At 40.3% G+C, this 27564-nt stretch overlaps 1 protein-coding gene across 3 annotated transcripts; it reads right to left on the reverse strand.

The window, feature by feature from the left end:
- Positions 1–319: 319 nt before the first annotated feature.
- TTLL1 (TTL family tubulin polyglutamylase complex subunit L1) lies at positions 320–27564 on the reverse strand. Of its 3 annotated transcripts, XM_054037636.1 has the most exons (11): positions 27383–27564; positions 21611–21787; positions 21372–21488; positions 18010–18218; positions 14249–14429; positions 12735–12869; positions 12454–12562; positions 7188–7331; positions 5056–5142; positions 3891–4054; positions 320–2212 (listed from the first exon to the last, which is right to left on the reverse strand). In XM_054037636.1, exons 3-11 carry the CDS (start codon positions 21482–21484, stop codon positions 2083–2085), a joined length of 1272 nt encoding a protein of 423 aa, XP_053893611.1. In that variant the 5' UTR covers positions 21485–21488; positions 21611–21787; positions 27383–27564; the 3' UTR covers positions 320–2082. The 3 variants fall into 3 exon arrangements, with proteins under 3 accessions (XP_053893611.1, XP_053893601.1, XP_053893619.1); XM_054037626.1 differs by lacking the exon at positions 21611–21787; XM_054037644.1 differs by lacking the exons at positions 21372–21488; positions 21611–21787; positions 27383–27564 and adding an exon at positions 18670–21292.

Consider the following 27564-nt stretch of genomic DNA (forward strand, 5'->3'; position numbering starts at 1 on the left):
CCCCAGATCCCTAAATGGCTCCCTCAAGGATTGGGCTCACAACCCTGGGTTTAGCAGGCCAATGCTCAAACCACTGAGCTATCCCTCCCCCCTAAAATACTCCGGTTTGCAGTGTAATATTTCCAAAGGCCTACACTATTGCACATTTCCTAGCAACAGGGGTTTAGGAGGTGGAGGAGGAAACATCTGCCCTTAAACAAGTCATCACTAATATGGCATTCAACAGCTGACCACAAATCTATTTCAGACATAGGTTTTACCCTGCCAAGGCTCAAATATACAAACAAGACCCAGAATGAGGGACACAACAATACATGAGGGAGCTGGATATGTGGATTTAATTTCTTTATAATGTAAAAAGTACTCCTTAATCTCAGTTCAAGACACAATCTTCTGATGACTTATTACAGTGCTCCTACTGAAGGGGGTGAATTTCCATAATTTTAAGGACCAGGGACTTGGTGGAAAGACATGCCAAATTTTGTATTTGACTTTCTATATTTAAACAGAACATACAAGATTAACAATGATTAGAATTGCATATAAAATGTCCCTCATTCATTCTATATGGCTATTAATTGTTTAGGGAGATCCAAGTGCTCAGCAGAGATTTATTATGATAGCACAAGTACTTTTGGAGATTTCTTTCTCCCCCAAAATTTGAACTGTATGTTAAAGCAGCTATGAGAATCTTCTTGATGAGTGCTAGAATTGTGACATCAGAGGTAACAGCCAATCATACATTTGACTAGTTTATATATATATATAATGTTCTACTAGTTAAAAGACTGCAATCATTTCCTTTTTAACTTCTCTCGCTTTATGCTATTTGTAGCTATTGTACCTTCTCACATCAGAGTCATAGGAGATGGCTTATTAGATGCAATGGAATTTTGTTACAGAACATAAAATATGTAAAATACAGACATATCTATATACATACTTACATACATAAATAAAGAGCTGTATAGATACAAGCAAAGATTTACAGGCATCACTGAGCAGTGGGGTTGACATTAATTACAGTATGTTCAAGAGGAAAAGCAGGAAGAAGTTTATTCAGGTATGTCCAAAATCACCTTAGAAGTAAAAATAAATGCCATATGTGATAACACAGCAACTTGCTATGTGAGAGATTCTCCCCTTCCATGCAATTTTAATTCCTGAGTTACAGCTTCAACACATCTGACAATCTCAGTATTTGGGGATTTATTTATTTTTAAATCTCAACATTAGCTAAAAATCATTAACTGTGCATTGACAGTCACAGCTCAGCAAGTCTTGTATTGTAAATGTTGCCAGAAGAGACTGCACTTGTATCAAGGAATTTAATTGTCATCATGCCAATGTAAACTATACAACAATGATAATGCCCAACACCTCTGACCTTTCTGGATTCTATTTTCAAGATTAATCCTGGAACACAGAGGAATGACATCCTGAGGTCCACATTTTTTTCTAGGTTTTCTACAGAACCTGTAATCAATCCTGACCACAAATTTTTAACACACTTAATTCATTACAAAGGAGTTAAAACTGTATAATAAATTACAAGTGTAGAGATAGATTACTTACAATGTACAGTCTGGAAAACAAAATATTGAACACCAAACCAGTGGTTCGTTTAAAAATGAATATTTAGAGTTAACACCAGATTTCTTAAGAAGGTTCTTTAAGAGAGTTATAAGCCAAAACAGCCGTTTGTTGTAAAAATATCCATGTTTCTCAAGTCTGAGTAGTTATGCTTTTAAAAGTTTAAAGCAATGAATATGTTAATTCTTTATATTACAATAAATTTGCTATAACCACATGCAGCATAATACTCTTGCAGTAAACTAGTGAGTTTACTATTAGAATAGCTGATTAGGTGCCTCACTTTACACAGACTTGTCTCATATTGGTACAAATATTTCTTTGACATATTTTGTCCCGTTTCAGAGTTATTAACTCCCATACACAATAGAGAAGGAAGCCGTCCAAAGGAGAGAAAGCCCTGAGTTCTCAGTTCAAAATTTCCTGCCAAGAGCATAGCACTGAATTTCAGTAAAATATTTCTGATTTGATATTAATTTGATTTTGTCACTACTTCCATGTGGTGAGCACGGGCTTTCCTGAATCTCTTGCTCGATTTCCTTTTAGTCCAATGGATTGCCCAGAACGGCTTCTCAAATCACGATCAGCTCCATCACTTTGTGCCATCTCTTCATCATACCTAAAATATAATAATTTTTTCAGTGTCTCAGTCTCAATCACTGGACAGCAGAGATCATAAGAATGACCTTTCCTTAGTTCTTTTTTGTTTAATATTTAACATTCACATTTTTTACAGTATGGATCCTATTCTATAAACACGCATCTTAAAATGAACTATTCATGTGGGGTGAAACGCCTCACATAAGTTATTCATGTGGGTAAGCGTTCACAGGATTGAACCCTATGACACTATAGTAAAATGAGCCCTATTATACTTCACTATTTATGAAAAACAGGCACATCATCATCCAGAGTTTCTATTATAGCAGACACAAATAATTGTAGAGCTTGTGAAACTATTTGAGGCATGTACTTCTGCATTTCTTTTCTCATCACTTCGTCTAATAGACTTGTGCATAAATAGAAACATTAGCTTGCTGCTTATGCAGTACTGTCACAATCCAGCGTATCAAACACAGAAATAACTGGAACATCAGAAAAGCTGGATTGTGCCACGAGTTAATAGAATTAAGCAAGAAGGGTGGGCTGATTAGATATTCAAGATATATGATTCAATCTGAACACAATCTATCAACATCAGAAGTAGCTATTAATTTAATATATTTTTGATAATATGTATTTTGTAAAGCTTGCCACAGTGACAAGTATCTCTTTAAATGTACGAACTCAATATGGCCTGAAATAATCCCACTATCCATTGATTTAACAGTTGCTGGAGGCATCCAAAGGCAGAATTTGACTCTAAATATATAAATGTCAATAATCAAAATAGAAAGATACAGCTACAATATTTTTCAGTCAAACAGGATTCCATCTGTACCTATTAACTAATACTAAATGCAGATCCTCAGTGTTCATAGCTATCACGTAGCTAATGTTAATTATAAAGGTATGCTCCAATTTGCGAACACTTATGCATGTGACTAAATTTACTCACATGCATAAGTGTTTGCAGAATCGGGGCCTTAGATAAAATAGATGTCATGAATTAGTGGGTCAGCTAACATACTGTACTACAGTACTATTAATTTCTGACCAGGCTCTCAAACATTTAGCTTTTGAAACTGGTTCCAAATGGAATAGGGAAATTGATTACAAATTCAGCATTCCCCTAAATGCATAAGCCCATCTCATACATTAAAATAGGGATACTCTTTTTCTAACGTCCCCCTTCATCACACATTCATTATACCAGATTAAAAATAATCTTGCAATTCATGGTTTTAACATCCCATAAATGAATCACAACAGTTGGGTGACATAATTCCCATGATTTAAGAGAATTTTTAAAATTTTCTTGGTACATATAATGCATTTAACTGTTACCCACGCCTTATACTCAGTCTACAATACATACTACATATCTATTGGATATATCTTTAAGAGTGAAATTCATTTCACCAACATATACCCTGAATAAATCAACGTTTTTGCAGGTGAAGTGCAGGGGATCACCAGGAAGGGGACATCAACCCACAACTAAGGCTCCAGGCAGGAGTGCAAACCCTTGGAAGCTGCTATTCCAGCCCTAAACACGGTAATTAAGTGATACAGAGCACTTTATGTTTTTCCTCCACACCTGGATGAATTTCATCACATCTACATGGTTCTAAATTAATCTTCTCTCTCTCAAGAAGAACATGTTCATATTTACATAGGACATTGCTAAAACTTACAAAATCTCATAATTTCCAAGAGCTTCTTTTGGTGGAGATTTATTCCATTTACAGTCTGGAATTTCACCATTAGGCACAGCAATGTTAAGTGTGTCATTAATAAGATTATATTTGAGGATACGATCATTGGCTGTACTGGAGGTAAGAGAAGGGGAAGCATTGACCTATTAAAAACAAAGACATTTTATTTTCAGCAACTTCCTTTTGACTAAAATATGATCCCATATAAACTAATCATCAGCATTTCAACATAGAGCCTTTTCTTTGAACAAAACCATTGCAAGGAAACAGTGCATTTCCTACAGATTTTATTTTTGAAGCATCATTCATTCTCCTTAGGGTCTGACTGTAGATTTTTGTTGGGAGCAGGTTCATCTGTGCTAATCAAGCAGCCTCTGGGGATTTATACCTTTAGTTCACACCAAATAAAGAAGAGGCAAGTTTCTCACTCACTTTGCCCCTTCCTAGCAGTTGTTACATATGGACCGGTAGGGCTCTTTATTCTGGAGTTATTGCTTTTTACCTATATCCCTCCTCCGAACTCCCCATTTCCACACATTTCTCTGGCTGGCAAAGTGGGTAAGAAGTCTGACAGTTTTTTAAATGTATGCTTAACCAAGATAAGATGTAGGGGAAAATAATAGGGTAGTGATACATTAGACATGGGATTTGGACAGGAGTTAACATACCATGGAAGTTTGTATAATTCATATAATAAATGTATACAACCCTGCATTATTTCAAGCTTCTTCTTCGAATATGTATATCCCTTATTTTCTAGCTTTCCTACAATTTCAAGCTGTGTAATACATAGTATCTAAGCTTTAGCAGGGTTAAATTTACACTGCACTGAGCCAGTGCCAATCTTCCATCTACTGGTGCACTAGTAAGGTTGCTGGCATTCAGACAGCTCCTGGAGTCCAAGCACATCATGAATGCACCTGGTTTTGATTTTTGCTGACCAGACCAGAACACGGGTTTCTCCTGAATTCTGATATCCTGCAACTCCCACAGCCCATTTTGTTGCCTGTTTTACTTTCCAGCAGCCTTCCCCAACCACCTTCATCTGGAAAAGGGAAAACTAAAGCTCAGGTTTGAAAAAGCAGATGTATACTGTGAACGGAAATGGTGAGGAGGGTTGTTTATAAAATGTACATAACTTTACCTCAATAAGCCATGGTTTAAGCTTGTCATCGATGATAATATCGTATCCATAGCACTCAAAGCAGTGTTTATCATTGTTCATTACAGGCTGAAACAAGTTAAGAAGAAATGTATATTAAAGAAGAAAGATTTACAAGGTAACTTGAAAGATTATACATTACTATATTTCTCTACTATTATTTTTCTAGGTATCACGTACAAATATAATATCAATTGTCTATGGCAGTTTTCTTAGTTCAAGTTTTCTGCTCTGACTTCCCAATACAACATTAATATATTTAGGATTCATTTTTTATAAAAATGTCATCTTCTCAAGCTGTGTCTGAGTATTATCATACTAATCAGTGTATTAACAGAACATATTTGACTACAGCGTTTTCATTCAGTTTCACCTGTGTATCTTACAGCATCTGGTGAGTATGAAAACAAGAGTGTTAAAGGCTTTCATACCATACGTGAAATTAGAAATAATCTTACATTTTTATATATAAAAATACAAATTTACCTAATCATTAACGCTTTCACTTTCAAATTAAATGTGACTTATCCCAAGACACTTGTTTATTATAGTGTTGTAACAATGCAGCAAAGATAGAGATCAACCCCAGTTACTGACTAGATCCTTATATTTAAAATACTTTATCTCTATATCATTATATTTAGCTCAAGTCCACTATGGCCATGAAAACTAAAACAGGTTAGGGACTGAATAATGCTGGGATGGAAATTCTCAAGAGATTCACTCGTTTTCCAGCATCAGCTAAGGTCTTAAAGTAGGAATGCCAGGGCACCTCTTCTCCTGTGCAACACTCACCAGATCATTTCAAGCAGTGGTTCTCAACCATGTGTATGCATACCCCTGGGCGTACGTCAACTTATCTAGATATTTGCCTAGTCTTATAACAGGCTACATAAAAAGTACTAGCAAAGTCAGTACAAGCTAAAATTTCATACAGACAATTACTTGTTTATACTGCTCTATATACTATACACTGAAATGTAAGTACAATATTTATGTTCCAATTGATTTATTTGATAATTATATGGTAAAAATGAGAAAGTCAGCAATTTTTCAGTAAGAGTGTGCAGCAACGCTTTTGTATTTTTATGTCTGATTTTGTAAGCAAGCCGTTTTTAAGTGAGATTAAATTTGGGGTACACAAGACAAATCAGATTCCTGAAAAGGGGTACAATAGTCTGGAAAAGTTGAGAACCACTGATTCAAAGAACCCTTTGTAGCAGGTCAGTATAGATGATTTCCATAAATTAATACTGAAAGGTTTTCAGTCTTGCAGGGCGTAGGGGAAGGAAGGAAAAGCATTTCTCCTGTTAAGTATAGGAAATAGAAAGGAGCACTGAAGCTATCAGAACACTTCCTCCTCTGTACATTATTTGTTTTCCTTCCGCTCCTCACATTGTTTCTCTTCTCTTTTACAATTCTGTTAATACTGGGATGAGCTGCCTTTTCTTCTAGCATCTAATTTGGCATTTTGGGAAACTGCCTTCTGTAAATGCCTGCAGCTACCCATATACTATCAAGCTCTGTCAAGCTATTCAGGAGGAAAGGAGATACATGATCGTGCCATAGTTTTTTGGCATGAGTTTGGAATAACTATATTACTCATATATCATAGAGCCGCAAATAAGTTGCACAAATTCTCTAAACAAAATGGAAGAAAGAACCTTAACACCCTGGCATTTTGTTTGACAAATTGTCTTCCCAGGCTATTTCCTTCTACGACAAATTTGTTACTACTGAAACATGTCATGGCTGGGCAGAGGTTAGGGTATTTCAAAAGGGCAGTATACAGTGACTTTAAATGAGAGTAAGAGTTTGTGATGGTTTCAGCGCATTAATTTACTCATTTAATATACACACAAAGAGCTTGCCCCCACAATCAGGGTTCTTCAAGCACACTCAGCTCTACAGGGACACTGAGAGGTGACAGAGTTTTAAAAAAGAACAAAAAAGATAAGATGGTAGCTCGAGAGCATCAGCATTCAAAAACAACAATCCAGCAGCAGGAAATGAATTGCTTTAGTTTTTTTCTTTACTGTAAACTTGTTTTCATGACTATTGAAAGTCTGCAGCCACGAGGGTAACTCTGGCAGCATTCCATTAACACTACTCACTGCAACGGCCTTCAGCGACTGCACAATTATCCAATGAATGTCATCGAACAGTTTGCTAGTGACCTCCTTTCCACGAGTACTCTCTAGATACAAGCGCAAGTTACTCACTGTCCATTTGCCTCCATGGATATGATTGTAGTCATCCTATAGAGTTAAGGAGTTAATTCAGTCTCATGGAGTTTGCAATTATTTAGCAGTTGTATTCTCATCCGTACAAACTTACACTTGTTTCTAAGCACAAGTTTATTTTTTAAAACTATTTTTACTGTATGACATTTTGCAGGATATGTAAGGCCCCAATTTTTACTTTGCACAGCCTTCTATGTAACCCAGAATACATTTTAAATCACCTACATCTAATTACATAGCAAATCATAAAAACAAGTGTTAGAACTTGTCTTGTGGTAATTACAATATCATAAGAACAATAATTAAACAGAAGCTGCATTTTGACAGTCTTAACGATGTAAGAGAGGACACAGGAAATGCAGTTTAGGATTGGAATGATTGGGAAATCAGATTTTCAAGACTGAAAGGAAAGGGTTAGGTTTGGGGAGAGGGTTGTTTCATTGGAGAGGAGGACTAGAAGAGTGGTTAATTTAACAATGGTTAAACCACTGTTAAGTTAACCTTTTAAAAAATGTAGCACTGACAGCAAGTTTGAAAGTCTCTGAAACACATGAAATATGACCAGTCATTTCTATTGTGAGTAGTCAGTCTTTTCCCCAGCAGGAAAAAAATTTGATCTAATAGTCAGCACTCACTGGGAGACACCAGCACCAGTCTCAGCCATGAACATACAGAAACAATGACAGCAATGTTCTTCAACACTGTATTTATCAAAATTATGAATTAAAAATAATTTTAAGGTATATCTGGCTACCACTAGAATTTTAGACTGTACTGCAACTGTAAATGGAAAAGAAGGCTACTCTGTATTTATCCCACATATTTATCCTTTTAGGAAGCTAACCTGTGAAGTCTTGAAATATATTGTGCTTGAAAGGCAAAGAAGATAAACTGAGGGTACTCCAGAACTGGCAAGCAAGACACACGCTAATCAAGCTCCTGAGTAACTGTGACAGTTTGTATCCCTATGTTCACTCTTTTTACAAAACTATAGTGGATTTTGTACAAAGTATGCCTTGAGAGGTATCATTTGAAAACTCAATTTGCTGATCATTATTACCCTGGTAAAATGTCTGGCAACATTGTATGTAAAATTATACGGTTCTACTGTATAACATTACTGAGACACATTTCAAGTTTAGAAAAGCAGGCACAAAACAGTTCCTCGAAGACAAAAGGCAAACTGATGCCTCAGCCAGGTGTCAACAAAATCAAATGGACTATCACCTGTTTAAGTGGCAACTCTTTGGCAGGAAAAAGGGTGCGAGCAAGAAATCTACATTTTGGCAAAGAAACAGCTGTAGGTTCCCATTCCCACAGACCATCTGTCTCTTGAACCTCAGCTGGAGATGACTTTCAAAGAAAAAGAGGACTATAAGAAAAGGGAAGAGAGGCTCCAAAATACTCCTCCCTTTCTTCTCAGGCATCAACGCCACCTGAAGGACAAGAAAATTAACACTGAACTGGGGAAAGTGGTCCTGGCTGAAATAAGACTAGTGAAGCATGTGACTAGAGAAACCTTTGCTTTAAATTCATTTAGCTTGTTAAGTAAGATATTCATATTCAGCCTTTTATTTTCTTGTAACCAATTCTGACTCTTATGCCTGATTACTTGTAATCACTTAAAATCTATCTTTCTGTAGTTAATAAATTTGATTGTTTTATCTAAACCAGCGCGTGTTTGGATTGAAGTGTTTGGGAAACTTCATTTTGGGATAGTAAGATTTGTGCATATCATTTCTATTAATGAAATGATGGATTTTACATCAGTTTGTATTGTCCTGTGCTGGGCAGTACAAGACACACATTTCTGGGGGAAAGTCTGGAACTGGGCGTTTGCTGATGTTGCCTTGAAGTGTAATTGAGGTGTGGCTGACTATAGCACTCATACAATATAGCTGGGAGTGATTTACATGCTGAGGGCCGTGTGAGAGCAGACCAGAAGTGGTTGCTCTCATAGCGAAGCCATGTAAAAGGCACTACAGATTGGAGAATTGAGGGAACACAGCTGTCTATCAGTCCAGATTGTACCCCGAGGAATGTCACAGTACCTCTCAGTGTATATTTTTTAGCTTTATAAAGGCTCTTCTCAGAGAGTTTCCAAGAACGTTATTTATTTTGTGAGGCTGCTAAATTATAAACCACAATGTGCCCTGGAAACAAAAATAAAACTTTAGTGGAAGACTGTGTTTACCCATCTGAGAACAAAGCATAAGAAGCCTCTGTATTTATTTATAGGCTTTTCTACAGTGCTCATCTTTGTAGTGTCTGAGAACCTGTACAGAATGAAGCATCTGAAACATGTGATTCTCACAACTTGCCCCATGAGAAACTTCTTAAGATTCCAAATTCCTGATAGGGGATGTACATCAAAGCTTCAACCCTGTTCAATCTACACTTTGATTCCAGAATACCTGTCCTGAAAGTCTGAGCAGATGTGACTTGATAGAGTGATGCATATCATGTGCTGGTTAACAAAGAACATGATAGTAAATTGGACCACACCATGTCACTTATATCTGCCATGAGGCACACAACAAATCTCCAACCAATTCTGGCTAGGTAGAGACAGAAGGGATTGCTGTTATTTTGTTTGCATTTTACACACACACACACACACACACACACACACACACACACACACACACACACAAGTTCAGTGATTTAGACCCAAATATCCAAGTGTTTATTATTACTGAAAGAGAATTTCCCTTCCCTTTGTTCCTATTTTTTTGTTTCACTTGCTTGCTTGATCTTATCTGAAATTAGATTATAAACTTTTTGAGGGATGAACTATGTGTTTGCACCACACATAATACAAAGAGACCACAATCGAGAACTACTGGAATACTAATAAATAATTTAAGTTAAAAATTAATTTCCCTGGACTTGAACTAAGATTTCAGAGGAAACCTATGACCTTAATCTCGTGATAATTTGGGCACTCATAATAGTTTATACAAAAAGCAAGAATCTTGTTCTAGCATTTACCTATCTGATTGATTAAGATCGCTTCCACAGCTATAGAGCTTTCATATAGCAGAACAACATATATTGACTTGTCTATGGGCCCTTCAGAGGTGGATAGGGTTACTTAATTTCTGCTGGCATTTCCTCTCCCAAGTAGACTTTACATTCCTCAATCATTTCTAGGCTGAACTACTCTAATGTGCATTACTGGGAGCAGACCTAACCTTGAAAGTAATACAATTGAGCTGATAGGGAACATGGCTTGATTGCTAACTGGGACACGTATACCTAAAACCTGAATTCCAATCTCAACCCCATCAGCCTGTTCACTGCCAAGTGCAATGGAGGATGTCAATTATGTATAAAGTTCTAAATAGCTTGGGCCACAGCTACCTCCAAGACCAATTCTCCTTGTGTCCTATCTTATCAGTTAACTAGCTAGAATGTTTTTGAGAGCTAAGTTCTCAGATGACAAGGAATATTCAGTATTGGGGAAAAAGAGCACTCATTGGTGAGCGACCTTGTCTTTCAAATTTACTCCTGCTTATAGCCACTAAAGTCAGAACTTAACAATGTTTAAGATTTGTGTTATTATTACAGTACTGCCCAGAGGCCCTGGTTAGAATCCAAGCCCTGTTGTACTATGCACTGTACAAATACAGTAGAAGATAGACCTTGCCCTAAAGAGTTTAGGATTTTAAATACAGTAACTCCTCACTTAAAGTCGTCCTGGTTAACGTTGTTTCGTTGTTACATTGCTGATCAATTAGGGAACATGCTCGTTTAAAGTTGTGCAATGCTCCCTTCTAACGTCGTTTGGCAGCCGCCTGCTTTGTCCATTGCTTTCAGGAAGAGCAGCTCATTGCAGCTAGCTGGTGGGGGCTTGGAACCAGGGTGGATCGGCAGCCTCCCTATCGGCTCCCCCCATCAGTTCCCCGCTCCCCTAAGTTCCCAGTGCTGCAGCCACCCAGCAGGCTATCAATTGCTGGGCAGTTCAGCTGTCCCTCCCCGCACTGCCATGTGCTGCTCCTGTCCTTGGAGCTGTTCCCAGAGACTCCTACTTGCTGTGCAGGGAGGGGAAAGGGGAGCTGTCAGGGTGTCCCCCTCCCCCCCTGCACCCCACTTACCCCTTCTCCATATAGAGCAGGGAGGGAACATGGATGGGGAGAGACAGAGAGAGCTTGGGGCAGCAGCTGCTGTCTCAACTTCCTGATCCCCTTAAAAAGACAATGCACTTAAGAGTGGGTCAGCTTACTTAAAGGGGCAGTGTGCATCTCTCTCTCTCTCTCCCACACACACAAAGTGTGTGTCTGTCTCTGTCTGCTATGCTGTCTCCCCTCCCTCGTGTTCGTGCTGCCTTGTGTGAGAGGCTACATTAACAACGTGTTAACCCTTGAGGGCTCAGCCGAATGCTAGTTCATCATTTAGCAGCAAGGCATTCCCTGGGAAATATCCCTCCCTCTTATACCCTCTAACTTCACAATCATCATAGCCGTGAACAGTATTAAATTGTTTAAAACATATACTGTGTACTATATCTATATAATACATAGTTTTTTGTCTGGTGAAAAAAAATTCCCTGGAACCTTACCCCCCCATTTACATTAATTGTTATGGGGAAATTGGATTTGTTTAACATCATTTCGCTTAAAGTTGAATTTTTCAGGATAGAATTACTACATTAAGCGAGGAGTTACTGTACTATATTTAATCTATTTTAAGACACCATCAAAAATGTAAAATACAAAACGATCAGGTACAATTTGATTAAGTATTTATAATTGATAGTTGGGGCGATGATATGAGATACAAAGCTGTACATTTATCTATAGCCACGTTTATGGCCACTTTAAAATGCTAGTGCTTAGGTACAGCTTTATAGACTTATGAATACATATGCTTTTAACTGTTGCAGTTTGAAACTGAAAATATCCACATTATAGTGCTGCTCTGTGTTCCATCTATTATCTCATGTGCTTTTGAAGTAATATGAATCAATTATGTTTTGCAAATAAAATGCATAACATAAATATTTAGCTCAGATGACTTAATGAGGAGGAGGGTGAAGAACAGACCAAAATACACAAGCGCTTATATTCCATTTTTATGCCATTTAAAATAATCCAGTCTGCTATTAAATTAGCATTTTTGAAACTCAAACACTTACCCCATGTTTCTGAATGGCAACATTTGTAAGATGTACAAACATGTTATCTAATTCGCTTGTACTTGGTGTATATTTTACTGTGCAAAACCGGCAAAATCCAAGTTTATACCTTAAACAAAAAAAGACATTTAATATGTTAAATGCAACTAGAGTTGAGGAAAACAGCATTCTAAAATACTAGATGCTTGGTAAATTTCTCTGTACAATGCGTGCAGAATCTTTTGGCTGAATACATCTTAACATTTAAAAAAAAAAAGAGCTAGAAATTAGTTTGATCTTACATGTAACACCGCAGCGGACGATACGTAGACACTAAAACATACAAGCGCAGGTCAAATTTCTTCCCGCCAATCAGTAATGGATTGTTGATATAGAGAGAAATTACATAGGCTTCTTTAGAAGATTGAGACACAAACCTGGAAAAAGTACATATTGTATGTTTCAGAATGTGCTGATTAAATGTTGAAATGTTTTCCTCCCTTAGAAGCACTCTCTCAAAAAGTAATGAAGTTCTAACTTTACTAAAATCCTATATCACACGTCAATTCAGTTTTAATATTATGCTGGTTAATGTGTGCAGGGCAGTTGGTTTCACTGTACAAAACATAGCTAAAACAAATGAGTGGGATTAGCTGTCCATTTAAGTTTTTTACATTTCACGGTTATAAGAAGAGCATTTAGGCTCCGACTCAGCAAGCTATTCTATTTAGCAAAGCCCTTAAATACAGACTTGAGTGCGTCACTAATTGGGGCCTTTGCAATTATGTTTATCAGCAGTCAATATCGATGATTTAAACCATCAAGCCACGTTAATGGCAACATCAGTTTGCCTCTTAAATTATCAATAATTTTTAATAAGATCTGACTGTTAAAAGTCCTCTCAGAAATGCGGTCACCAACATTTTTAAACCCGAGGGGAAAAAAGACAACTAAGAAAAAAATGCAAAAAAGAAATTCTTCAGATTGCTTTTGTATTGGAAGGCTACTTGTCTCACAGTTACTTTTTTAATCAGAATGGGATAACAAAAAAGGTCAAGCGATACAGATTTTTCTCTTGGTAGAGCAGCCACATTCCTCCTCTGTGTTGGGTGGGATAGGAGATAAAAACAAGGATCATGGTCCCTTTCCCCAAGCTTCTTCCTCTTCTGACTCATTGTGAGGATGCTCTATTCCTTCCTCCTACCTTAATGCAAGTCTTAGATTTTATGGCTTCCCTATTCATGAGGCCCAGCTGCCAGCTCTGCTCTTTAACTGCCTAATAGGCCACAGCCAATAGCTCCTCTCTCCAGGCCCCTTATTGAAGGCAGTCCACGCAGGCTGTTTTTTTCTACGCAGAACAGTGAAGAGATTTCATGGATCAACTGAGGATGGGGTTGTACGTCACACAATCTTCCTCAGACTGAAAATGAAGTCACTTACTAGAAGTGAAAGACTTTCCTCTAACTCACAATTCTTTAATGCTGTGAAGCAAAATCATTATTCCAGTCTGCTCATGCAATTTTATTCCTCACATAGCTGGGCATACAAACGCTGCACCTTCACTGAAAGCATATTTATATAGTGTAGCTCACTGAATTAGTGCTTGTGCCACATGGCACCAAATGCAATAATTGGCACTAAGAGCTGTTTGAAGCAGGAAGTCATTAAATGAGAAATTGCAACTATAATGAAGTAATGCTAAGTGGTTAGGTGCACGGAAAGAGTTCTCCGTTAGTGAATTGATATTAAGCATGCCAGACTGTGATAGAATATTACAAAATACACAAAAAATGGGGGGGAAGGAGGTTAAACTTACGAAGATGTTTTACTGTCTCGAGACCACTTTTTAATTTGAGAGAGTTTATTGATAAGAAATATCCCCTTGCCCTGGGCTTTCCCGCAAGGTTTCATAATCCAGGTGCTGGAAGGATTTTTTCTGAATTCTTCAACAAACAGGTTGTAATCAGCAGGGAGCATAAAGGTGACAGGCACAAAATCTACATCAGCAAACAAAAAGCAAGATTTAGAACTTTAGATCTAGCAAGGATATCAATGTATACAGGTAAAAATATCTTTGCTGGCTTTCCATTCTTCAGTACAGATTGACTACTGTGTCCTTGTCTGATCTACCCCCTTTTGATATGAGAGAACATAAGACCACAACATAAGAACAGCAATACTGTGGAAGACCAATGGTCCATCTAACCCAGAGTCCTGTCTTCCGACTGTGGTCAGTGCCAGAACAGAACAGGGCAATTACTGAGTGATCTATCCTGTATGGTCCATTCCCAGCTTCTGGCAGTCAAAGGTTTAGGGTCACCCAGAGCACAGGGTTGTATCCCTGACCATCTTGGCCAAAAGCTATTGATGGACCTAACCTCCAGGAACTTATCTAATATTTATTTTTACCCAGTTATAATTTTGGCCTTCACAATGTCCTCTGGCAACACATTCCACAGATTGACTGTGCGTTGTATGAAGTACATCCTTATGTTTGTTTTACATCTGCTGCCTATTAATTTCATTGGGTGACCCTGTTTTGTGCGTTATGTGAAGGGGTAAATACTTTCTTATGCACGTTCTCCACATCATTCATGCTTTTATAGACCTCTATCATATTCCCATTTAGTCATTTCTTTTCTAAGATGAACAGTCCCCGTCTTTTTAATCTCTCCTCATACGGAAGCTATTTCATACCCAAGTCATTTTTGTTGCCTTTCTCTGTACTTTTTCCAATTCTAATATATCTTTTTTGAGATTGTGCAACCAGAACTGCATGCAGTATTCAAGATATGGGTATACCATGATTTATAGTGGCATTATAATATTTTCTGTCTTAGTATCTATCACTTTCTCAATGGTTCCTAACATTGTTAGCTTTTTTCACTGCCACTGCATACTGATGTTTTCAGAGAACTATCCATGACGACTCCAAGATCTCTTTCTTAAGTGGTTAACAGCCAATTTAGACCCCAAAATTTTGTATGTATAGTTGGGACTATGTTTTCCTATATGCATTACTTTGCACTTATCAATGCTGAATTTCATTTGCCATTTTGTTGCCCAGTCAGCTTTGGACTTACGGTAACTATCTTCAGTAGGTCTGTATCATCTGCAGATGTTACCACCTCATTGTTTACTCCCTTTTCTTGATATTTATGAATAGCACTGGTTCCAGTACAGATCCTTGCAGGATCCCACTATTTACTTCTCTCCACTGTGAGAAATGACCATTTATTCCTACCATTTGTTTCCTATCTTTTAACCAGTTACCAATCCAGGAGAGGACCTTCCCTCTTATCCTAGGACTACTTACTTTAGTTAAGAGTCTCTGGTATGAGACCTTGTCAAAGGCTTTCTTAATGTCCAAGTACACTATATAAACTGGATTACCCTTGTCCACATGTTTGTTGACACTGTCAAAGAATTCTAATAGATTGGTATGGCATGATTTCCCTTTACAAAAGCCACGTTGACTCTTTCCGAAGATATTATGTTCATCTATGTGTCTGATAAGTCTGTTCTTAGCTACAGTTTCAACAAATTTGCCTGATATTGAAGTTATGCTTACCAGCCTGTAATTGCCAGCATTAACTTTTCGAGCCTTTTTAAAAAAATGGTGCTATATTATCTATCCTTCAGTCATCTGGTACAGAGGCTGAGTTAAGCACTAGGTTACATACCACAGTTAGTAGTTCTACAATTTCATATTTTGAATTCCTTCAGAACTCCTAGGTGAAAACCATCTGATCCTGGTGACTACTGCTATTTAATTTATTAATTTGTTTCAAAACCTCCTCTACTGACACCTCAATCTGGGACAACTTGGAAAAAACGGAAAATGGAATTTGGTGGGTTCTAAAGTGAAAAATCTTTTAAAGGTTTTAATATTTTGTCCCACGAATAAGAGAAAGCTGTTTTAGTTTTGAAATAGTTGGTAAAAAGTTCTAGAATCTCACAGCTAAGTCTCTGCATGAAACCCCAAACCTTCCCAATAGCCTCTTCCATCCTTCTTCTTTTGGTTCTGTGGCAACACACCTCTTTCATCACATCAGGACTGAGTGTTTCTCTCTCTGCGTTGAGAGGGTCTGGGGTAAATCAGTCCCACTCTGGAGGTTTAATACTTCACACTGGTTTATTGACGATATTTACTGGTTAGGCCTTAGTGTTGGCCCGAGGTCTTCTTTAAACAAAAACAAAAAAATTACATTTCCTAACTCCCACTGGAATACTGCTTCTTCTTATGCCGGCTACTAATTGCCAGCCACCCTCTCTAACCCACTCTGGGCCCAGCTAGGCCTCCTCTCCAAACAGAAATAAATACTAAATTTCCCCTTATGGGGAAAACCAGCTCTTTATCTAGAAGAAGCCTTTTCCCCTGGCTGCACACAACCCTTCTGCAGCTTGAGTCTCATCCCTCTTTTCTTTTCACTGTTAATGGGAGAGGTTTTTAAAGGCTGCAGGCTGCCCTTAATTAGATTCAGGTGTCCATAATTAACCTGAGCTAACCTCTTCCACTGCATAGGGAAAAAGGCTTTAACTATTCTACAACTGATATACCTGCTTTCAACCACACTTCCAGAACTGAGGTCTAGTTCTGATTAAAAAGTGAGAAAATTCTTAACCTTAATAAAAGGGAAATAATGGCTTTTTGTGATAGTGATTCAGAGTAACTTTTAAAAGGGGCCACCCAAAGTATGTCATTTTAAAATAATGTTAACTTTGTTATCAGCACCAATTTAGAAGCTTAAAACATGTGTCTGCAAATTGGATTTGTCTTCCTCCATATATGTGACTAGTGGTATACAAGAGGGGCATATGGTTCAGTACTCTGAGTTTAGAACCGGAACAAGGAACACTCAAGTGTTAATCCCAATTATTAACTGCCTCTGAAGCCCTGAGCAAGTTACAGGCCCTTTGCCTCATTTTCTCTATTTGTAGAAGATTTATCCATTAACTTTCAAGGCAATGTTTGAGAAGAGCTTTAAAAATGTAATAAACTATATAAAATACTAAGAATTATTTGTGTTCTTTTTGCTAGTGTGGTGAGTGAGCCTGAAGTTTTTTTTACTCGCTTGTTCACACGCAAGAACAGTATCATGACTAAGGCTACGTTTATGTCATGGAAGCCCTGCTACATCACTAGAACCACTACTATAAACGTACCGTTGGCAAGACACTAGCAAAGATGCCAAGGACTGAATGTGGACATTGAATTATGGCACCCTTAAAAACAGCCTTTAACGAGCAGCACCGAGGAACTTTGCAAGTATCACCAAATTACCTGTCAATTTCATTGCCTATGCCAAACCTATTCTGCAGATTAAAAAAAATACGCAATTTTACTCTCCAAGACTTTCTGACATCTCTGAGCACTAAATTTTCTGAAAGCATCATACTAAAGCTGTGACGTGCAACTTTATCTAGCTTAGACAAGAATCCCAAACGGATTCCAACATCCAGTACTGCTTTTGTTTGAAGTGCATTAATCTGCAGTTTTATCCTACTATTATCACAAAATGAACATGTATAATCGATGTGTGGTCAAGAACGATGCTGGCAGTCAGAAATATATACCTAAATAAATATATTTTCCATTCTCATCTTTCTCTGCAAGAGGACTCCCTTCTTTTTCTAGTTCTTTCCTATATCTCTTGATATTTTTCACCATCAAGTCCTTCCGTGTCAGCTCATAGTGGTTCGGGAAATGGTTGACGATTTGGTCATCAGAAAGACGGTAACCAGTTTCCACACTGAAAACATTGCGGATGGTTTGTACGCTCATCCTAGAAGGTGAAACAAATGTCAGATGATTTCCTCCCAAGCAACAGCATTCAAAAGGAGGACAATCAAGTTGTTGTCTCCTTTATTTTCTAATTTCACTTTGGTTAGTGTACCAAATTTAGAAGATTAAAAGAAAAAAGATTAAGCATAATGTTAAGGAATACTACTTTTAAGGGAATCTGTGACCTCTCTCTGTGTTTAACATTTCTCTTTATAGGATGGATACTTAGGTTATGATTCAAACTTCAACACATCCTGAACGAATGTTAGTGAATCCAGATGAAACCCTGCCAGACAAGACTGCAGGCCTACAGGCACTATTTACTCCTACGCCAGTTCTGAAACCAGGGCAGGGACAGAAGGGAGTCAACTTGTGCCCATCCTATCCTGGCACTATCAGTGGCCAATCAGTCAACAACAGGGCTTGGGAACACCCAATACATGTCCACACACCATAGTAGCTCCAGAGAGGTGCTGTTATCTTGTTCTTCAAAATCTCAACTTTCCTTTTCTATAAAAAGAAAGGAAATCTAACTTATGTTTTGAATGAAACTTCAAAAATATGAATATGATTCAGAGACATCTGCAAGTCTACAAAGAGCCTGGAACAATAGCTCTGGGAGGTGTGAACTGCACTATTCAGCTCTGTAAGGTGCGGGTCCCACTTGGACACCCACATTGCTAACTATTTCATTCCTCATCTAAGAAAGGAGAGGGAGGGTCACAGAGCTGCACCATTTACTGTGACTGACTATGACAATCAAGGTCCAGACACTCCAAGGGGACAAGAGGCCTGAACTCCAAATAGGCAAATTAATCATCTGGTTCTATACAATATTGACTACAGTCTTTTACAAAAGTCTGTAATGTTCTAAACATGGTCATTATGAGATCTATATACAGACCATTGTTATGAATTCATGTATACAGAAAACTGTGCTCATGATTTGTAGTGCCGTCAAGCAGGGAGGGGCTGCCTCCCCAACCAGAAGAGACTAGCTCCAAGCACCTAATATTGTACAATCCAGGAAAAAACAAATGATGGGCCTTTAGAGTTAGGCTATGTCTACATTGGCAACTGGACGACAAAACTTTTGTCTTTCAGAGGTGTTAAAACACACACACACACACACACACACACACACACACCCCGAAAGACAAAAGTTTTGCCAACAAGCGGCAGTGTGAACAGCTCTTTATCGGCAGGAGTGCTCCCCTGCCGACAACGCTAATGCTGCTCGTTGGGAGTGGAAGTGTTTTGTCAGCAGGAGAGTCGACAAACAGCAGCTACACTGCGTGCCTTTTAGCGGCACAGTTGTGTCACTAAAAACTGTGTAGTGTAGACATAGCCTTAGTGAGAAAACACAGACATCCAAGCTAGAATTTTCCCACCCTGAATAACCAGAAGTCACCAAGACAAGAGAAAAAAACAAAAGAAGAGAAAAAGCCCTTTCAAATAGGAGGCTTGAAACTGAGGTCTCCATTCAGAAACTAAGGGACAGTCAATTGGCGGGTGTTGTCCGTGAAACCGGGGATCCTCTCTATGACATGAGGTGCGCTGGGAAACTGTTCAGAGGCAATAGGCAACTTATGCTAGAAAGTGAAATTTATCTAATTTGAAATGTAAAGCCTAAGGTTATATCTTTGCATTTATTTTCTGCGTAACTTGAATGTGTATGCTTCCCCTTTGAATCTATGATTTTTCTATTAAATAAACTTTTTGTTTAGTTGTACCCCAAGCAGGTCTCTGATGTGCAAACTGTGGGGAGTGTGTGCGCCAAAGCAAGCTGGTATCTGGGGGACTGGTTTCATGCCTTCAGGGATGATGAACCAAAGGGGAAAAGTCTGAGTGTCTGGTGATTAAGAACTCAGGTTGGATGAATTTGGGGAGACTTGGGCTGTTGGGGTCACCCTGCAAGGAGCAATTAGGCTGGTGGAAGCCAAGGTGAGACCTTTATGCTTGTGGGTTCGCTACCAGTGTCAGGGCTCTGAGCCACAGCAGCACAGCATTAACCCCCAATCAGGGGCGAGGGATTCTTCCTAAAAGCGTGTGCGTGGAGGTGGGGGGGAAACACGAGGCATGGCCTGGGGGCAGGGCCTATGGGGCTGACAAGCTGCAGCTGGACCATGGTAAGAGCCACCCGGGCAGCTGTGGGGAGCCGTGGCCCCTCTATCTGCCCTGACGGGGAGCCCGGGGGGGCGGAGAGGGACACGGGTTGGGGGGCTGCTCTCTGGGGCCCACCTCCCCCCAGGCAGGTGGAAGGTCCGCAGCTCCCTGGGTTCCACGGGCCACTCTTACCCGGGCCGGGCTCCAGCTTCCGGCTTGGCCGGGGAGGGGCGAGGCCTCAGGAGTTGATGAGTGGCAGGGGGCCGGGCCCGTGGCAAAAAGTGGACCTCTGCAGTCATAGGGCAAAAAGGGGGTTAGTGGGGTACAGATTGTAATAAGAATCTGTAGCCCACTAACCCCCCTTTTGGGCCCATGAAAGCAGAGGTGTTAACGGACCAGTCTAACTTGAACGGCCCCTTAGTATATGTGCTAACTACTTATGCTAAACAATCTGTTCCACCTTGCATTTAGCTGTGATGCTCAGAGTACCTTTTCCAGACCTGAAGAAGATCTGTGTGTGGTTCAATAGTTTGTCTCTCTCTCCAACAGAAGTTGGTCCAGTAAAACTAAAAGATATTACCTCACCTTGTCTCTTTAATATCGTGGGACTGACATAACTAAAACTACACTGCATGTGTTTCAGGTGGCAGCTTTTGAAAACAAAACAAAAAAACAACCCACGAAACAATCAAAGAAAAAAACACACCTACCTCCTATGCCTCAATCCTGCCACTGGATTAATACAGACAGGCCCCTGCACCCCTGGGGAGCCCTAATGACTTCAATGGGGCCTGCACAGGTAGAAGGGTCTCCTCATGCAGATGTAACTGCAGGATTAAGGCCCTGCAGTGCTGCAGAAAACACTGGCACTTTAATGGAGGCTTGCTTCCCTTCAGTGTTACAAGACATCAGTGATATTCTACATTTGTATGGAGCCTTTAATTTTTAATATTAACAATAAATCATTAACACTGGTTTTAGTTATGGAAAAGTTCATTTTAAAATGTACTGCAAATTGAAAAATATGAGAATTCTTATATGTACTTACCAGTAAAAATTCCAGTCTTCATTTTCTGCCACCTGAATCCATCCTCTCTTTTCAAAGTTATTTATTAGCACGGACTTTTCTATGTCAGTTACCCATTTCACTTTTCCTGCCATTATCCTAAAGAAAAATCAACTTGTAGTGTTGCATAGTTTCAAGACTGCCTCTCTTTCATTTTGTACTTAATACAGGCCAGATAAATCCAAATGGAGAAATGAAAGTGTATCCAGAGGGTAACTTACCTTTAACCTTTTTAGAGGAGGAAGAAGTAAATTCATTATTTGAGAAAGACGATGGCTCCATTAGCACTAGAGACTGAAGTCCTATATTTATTCCCAGAACAGATATAGCATGGGTAGCAGTAGTTGCAAGCCTCTTTCATGCTGCCCTGACCCACTTGAGCATCCCTCAAATCTCACCTAAGGGACCACATTTAGGAATGAGAACGTAATTCAAGTCTCTTTGGCCTCTCCAAAACTGCTAACAAGAGTACAGATTAGCATCAACTGTGCTAGTGACTATCCGTCCACTGAACTGAGACCACCAACTTGCCTTTATCTTGGATGTTTACAAAATAAAATTTCGTGTACTGGAAATTTTATCATTTATAGGCAACACTTAAATGAAAATCTCTCTTTTAAATGGGAGATATTTCATGGCCCACCTTACTCAGTAACTATGGAAAAAACAATGTGAGACTATGTAAAGGATTTATGTTGTGAATCCTCTATCAAATATTCACAGTATACTGTAGGACACAACATTTTTATTTAATTTCAAAATCTTCTTGTTGTTTTCATATGATTGTTTCTTTATTTCATATAACTGCTAGTTAGCAACTTGCTTTTGGTTGGGTGCATTGACAAGCAACTCTCAAGAGAGTTAACAATATTAATCTCCAGAATCAAGATCTTTAAAACGCTTATTGGAGAAGAGCCCTTAAAAGCCACACCCTGATAAAATAGTCACTTTCTGTCATCTAGAGCTCATTTCCTATATCCCATTTCTCACATAGCAGCATAACACCCTTCTAATACACAATTAAAAAAAAAATCTAACAGATGTTATAATGAAGTCACTGAGGATCTCAGTGGGTGCAGGCATTTGGCAGAGTGGATCTAATTGGAAGAGCATGGTTTAACTATAACTATTATGCAACTAAATTGATTAGTGGAGCCAAAGATGACCTGTCTTTGTCTTCAACAGGGTTAAGTTATGATATGCAAAACCCCAATGTTGCTATTCAATCCACAAGTTACTTTTAAAATTGAACTCCAGAGGAGTTGCCTAGTTAGCTCCCCCATAGCTATTTGAAAAAATGGAAAATTGCTGGCTCGTAATAGGTTAAAAAACCCACCCATCATTCTCCTCAGATCAAATGCTACTATTCTGACTGAGACAAACAAGAGTTCTCTTCTGGCTCTGCCTGGGACAACAGGCAAAGGACAAACTGCTGCCATCTGAGAGCCAGAAAAAAATGTAAAAAACATCTCACACAATGCTCTGTATCTGTTCTGATATGTAAAACACAGATATCAAACGGAGAATAACTTAATAAATTAATTAAAGTGTATGATTTTCAAGTGAATCAGAAATTAAAACTTCAAACTCACATTTACTAGTGGACCCTCCATTATGCTTTTTTTTTGTTTTTACTGAAGATTAAAAAATAGTTCTGAATTGATATAAGGCAGACTTGTGTGAGAGAAAGTGTGATCTTGCGGTCAAGGCACAGGGAATAGAACTCAAAAGATCTGTCATCAATTCCCAGCTTTGCCACAGACTCTTCTTATGGGACCTGGGATAAATTACTTAATTTCTCTGTGGCTCAAGTTCAACCCTCACAGGAAGTATTATCCCCATTTGATATTTCTCCTACGTTTGTCTGTCTTGTCTATTTAGATTGTGAATTCTTCAGGGCAGGTGCCTCCTACTCCTATCTGTGGCCCTGATCCTGCAAAGATTTATGACCAGGCTTTAAAGGGCTCATTTAGCTGAAGGGAAGTGTGTTTTTCACTGGCAGTAAATGACTCACTAATGTATGTGATCTCACGGTAGTATTAAAAGCGTTAAGTATTAAAAACTAGAGGCACAATAAACTAATTTCTGAAAACCAAAATTAAATACAAAGGAAGTTGGCTGCCACAGCATCTTTTCCCGCAGGGCCATCTTTTTACTAAGCCCTGGTCTACACTACGAGTTTAGGTCGAATTTAGCAGCGTTAGATCAATTTAACCCTGCACCCGTCCACACAATGAAGCCATTTTTGTCGACTTAAAGGGCGCTTAAAATCGATTTCGGTACTCCTCTCCGATGAGAGGATTAGCGCTGAAATCAACATCACCGGGTCAAATTTGGGATAGTGTGGAAGCAATTCGACGGAATTAGTCTCCGGGAGCTATCCCAGAGTGCTCCATTGTGACTGCTCTGGACAGCGCTTTCAACTCAGATGCAGTACACAGCAAAAACCCCAGGAACTTTTGAATTTAATTTCCTGTTTGGCCAGTGTGGCGAGCTCATCAGCACAGGTGACCATGCAGTCTCACAATCGCAAACGAGCTCCAGCATGGACTGAACGGGAGGTACTGGATCTGATCACTGTTTGGGGAGACGAATCCGTGCTATCAGAACTCTGTTCCAAAAGACGAAATGCCAAAATATTTGAAAAAATGTCTAAGGGCATGATGGACAGAGGCTACAACAGGGATGCACAGATATATATACCCTAAGATATTACAACACATCCTTTATTTTCTTAAACAAGGCATCGGAGATACTGGCCTAGCAAAACAGCTCTACACTACCATACGGGAGAGAGAGGTTCAGTTACTAGTTCTGATATCTTGTTCCCAAGAAGGTTATGCGCTCAGACCTGTGAGGAGGGTCTTCTAGAGATTTTTAAAACTTACTCCTCCAGTCTATTAAACCACAGCTGACTAGTTAGTCCCCTCCCCTGTTTAACACCCTGGGGATATAACCACCTTCCAAGGTAAAAGGTGAATTTCAAAGCTACAGGAGAACTGAACGGTGTTTGTACCCTCCTTTATTGCTTCTTTGTGGTGATTAAAGACTGCCACAAAGTTTCTTTTTCTGTCCCCCCCCCCCTTTTTTTTAATTAACACACACACACACACACACACACACTCTATCTAGGTACTTAAACAGGCCCTCCTTACTGGAGCATCTGAGTTCTTCACAAATGTAGATGAATTTATCCTCACCACACAATTATGAGGATGAGAAATATCCCCACCAGGGCAACAGAGAGATTAGGTAATTCTTTGAAGGTGACAGAGGAAGTGTGTGGCAAAGTTAAGCACAGAATTTAACCTCCAGTGTCTAAACCACAAGACCATCCTTCCTTTCATTTAGGAACATTAAATCTTGATGTCCCTATTTTTAAAGGACCCAAGATCTAATGCGAGGTCAATATTACAAGAGACTCCAAATCATCAAAATATCCTGAGTGCTAAATTTATTATCCCAGGAGGATGCATAATTAAACTGTTTAAAGCTTTATATTTTTTATAATGTATTTACAAATAACTGCAAGCAAAAATATTTGTCTTAACAGGCTACCATAACCCTGAAAAAGATTACAGGAAAGTAACAACATATATTCAACAGTATAGGTAATACTTTAAGGCTACAATCAAGGGTAGTATAAATTTAATCCAATATCTAATGCTCAGTCTATAGGGATTTATATCCGATATGCCTCTCTCCCTCCTCCACTCCCCCGCCCCCCACAGTGTGATTAGATCAGTGGTCACCAACCAGTAGATCGCGATTGACTGGTCAATCCTGGAGCCTCTGACAATCGATCACGATCTCCAGCCACTAAAAGTCCGGCCGCGCAGCGTGGCTAAGGCTCTTTGCCTGCCCGTACCCCTGCTCCTGAAAGAGGCCAACGTGTCCCTGTGGCCCAGGGGGTGGGGGCAGGGGGTCTCCGCAGGTACCGCCCCTGCAGCTCCCATTGGCCAGGAACGGGGAACTGCGGGGACGGTGCCTGCAGGGAGTGGCAGCATGTGGAGCCTCATGCCCTCTTCCAGGGTCTGCAGGGACGTGCTAGCCGTTTCCGGGAATGGCACAGGGCTTGGGCAGGCAGGCAGGGAGCCTGCCTTAGCCCCGCAGTGCTGCCACCCGGGAGCCACCCGAGGTAAGTGCTGCCTGCCGGGAGCCCGCACCCCTCCCGCACCCCAACCCCCTGCCCTGAGCCCTCTCCAGGAGCCAGCAACCCATACCTCCTGCACCCCAACACTCTACCCCAGCCCACAGTCCCCTCCTGCACCCAAACTCCTTCCCAGAGATTGCACCCCTTACCCCCTCCTGTACCCCAACCCCCTACCCCAGGCTCAGCCTGGAGTCTCCTCCCACACTCCAAACCCCTCAGCCTCAGCCCAGAGCACACACCACCTCCCACATCCCTACCCCAGCCCGGTGAAAGTGCGTGAGGGTGTGGGAGAGTGAGCAACGGAGGGAAGGGGGATGAGTGAATGGAGCAGGGCCTCGGGGAAGAGGCGGGGTAGATCCTGGGTTGCATTTACATTCAAAAAGTGATCTTGTGCATAAGAGGATTGAAGACCACGGGATTAGATGATCTAAAAGGTTCTCTCCATCTCTGATGTTTAAGACTACAATTCTGAGTTCATACTCAAGCAATACCCTTTAAAGTTAATATAAAAATCTCATTAAGTCAGTGGTAGTTTTGCCTGTGTAAGAGAACTGCAGGATCAGATTATCTGATACCAGGTATATTTTAAAAGTTCTTAAATATCAAATAAATGGGGCCTGAACAGTAAAAGTTGTACAATGAACTGATACATAACAAAATTAAAATATACATAAATTAATTGGAACTATAGAGATCAGTAATCCAGAATTACTAGAAACACATCACATATAAAGTGATAAATATAAACTAGATAAATACAAACTCCATAGGCCCACTCCCACAAGTGCTTACCACTACTGAACATAGTGTTTGTTACTGAGAGTAGTCCCATTGGGATAAGTCATGGACTAGGAACTCTTGGTAGTACCAACTCACTAAGGGCTTGTCCACACTAACCCCCCAGTTCGAACTAAGATACGCAACTTCAGCTACGAGAATAATGTAGCTGAAGTCGAAGTATCTTAGTTCGAACTACAAGGTACTTACCACGGGTCCACACGCGGCAGGCAGGCTCCCCTGTCGACTCCGCGTACTCCTCTCGCGGAGCAGGATTACCGGCGTCGACGGCGAGCACTTCCGGGATTGATTTATCGTGTCTAGACAAAACGCGATAAATCGATCCCAGAAGATCGACTGCTTACCGCCGAACCCGGAGGTAAGTATAGACGTACCCTTAGTAGTAAGTATTTATAGGGTCAGAGCCCCAAGGCGTACCAGTGTCAAGGCTATGCAGAATTAAATTTGGTATACTTAAAACTGTATTAAAATACACAGAATTACACACATACAATTTTTAAAAATCAGTCCCAAGACACTAAAGTGAGTGGGCCCTTCAGCAGTGTCTACAGATAGATAACATGTATTTCAATGTACATTTCTATAAAGCAGGTCATTAAAGATGTATCACGAGTACACGGTATAGAGTGGTTTGAGACACATCACTACACAATCACGGTGACATGGGTTATCACCATAGCAGCAATGTAGTTGAGCTGGGGCAGAATCTGCTCTTCTGGCACCCAGGGATGGAGGGATTAGTATGGGGTGTGCTGGAGAAGGTTGAGCTGGGCGAAGTGGGTCTGGTGTGTTGGGGGAAGTGGGTCCCCCCCACGTGGGCGGGGGGGCTGGTGTTGGGGGAGGTGCCCCCCCCAGGGGGGCTGGTTTTGGAGCAGGTGGGTCCCCCCCCAGGGGGGGCGGGGCTGGTGTGTCGCTGCGCGAAGGGTTCTCGGGCACCGTCCCTCTCCGCTGCTGCCTGGGGCGGGGGGTGTTGAACGGGAACCGCTACCCGCCGCGATGGGGGTCCCTCCCCTGCAGGCCCCGCGGAGTCTCCGGCTCTCACCTGCCCGCGGGACGGGGCTGTTCCCGCCGGGCCTCCGGCTGGGGCTCCCCCGGCTCCTCCTCACACCCCGCCAGCCACCCCCATGGCCGCCTCCGCCCCGCTACTGCCCGCCCGCCGGCTCCATGCGCCGCCCCCGCTGCCGCCTGCGCTGCCGAGAGGCGCCGGCCGGGAGCATCCCGCGG

The sequence above is a fragment of the Malaclemys terrapin genome, chromosome 1 (genome assembly GCF_027887155.1).
Source record: "Malaclemys terrapin pileata isolate rMalTer1 chromosome 1, rMalTer1.hap1, whole genome shotgun sequence".
NCBI lineage: Eukaryota > Metazoa > Chordata > Testudines > Emydidae > Malaclemys > Malaclemys terrapin.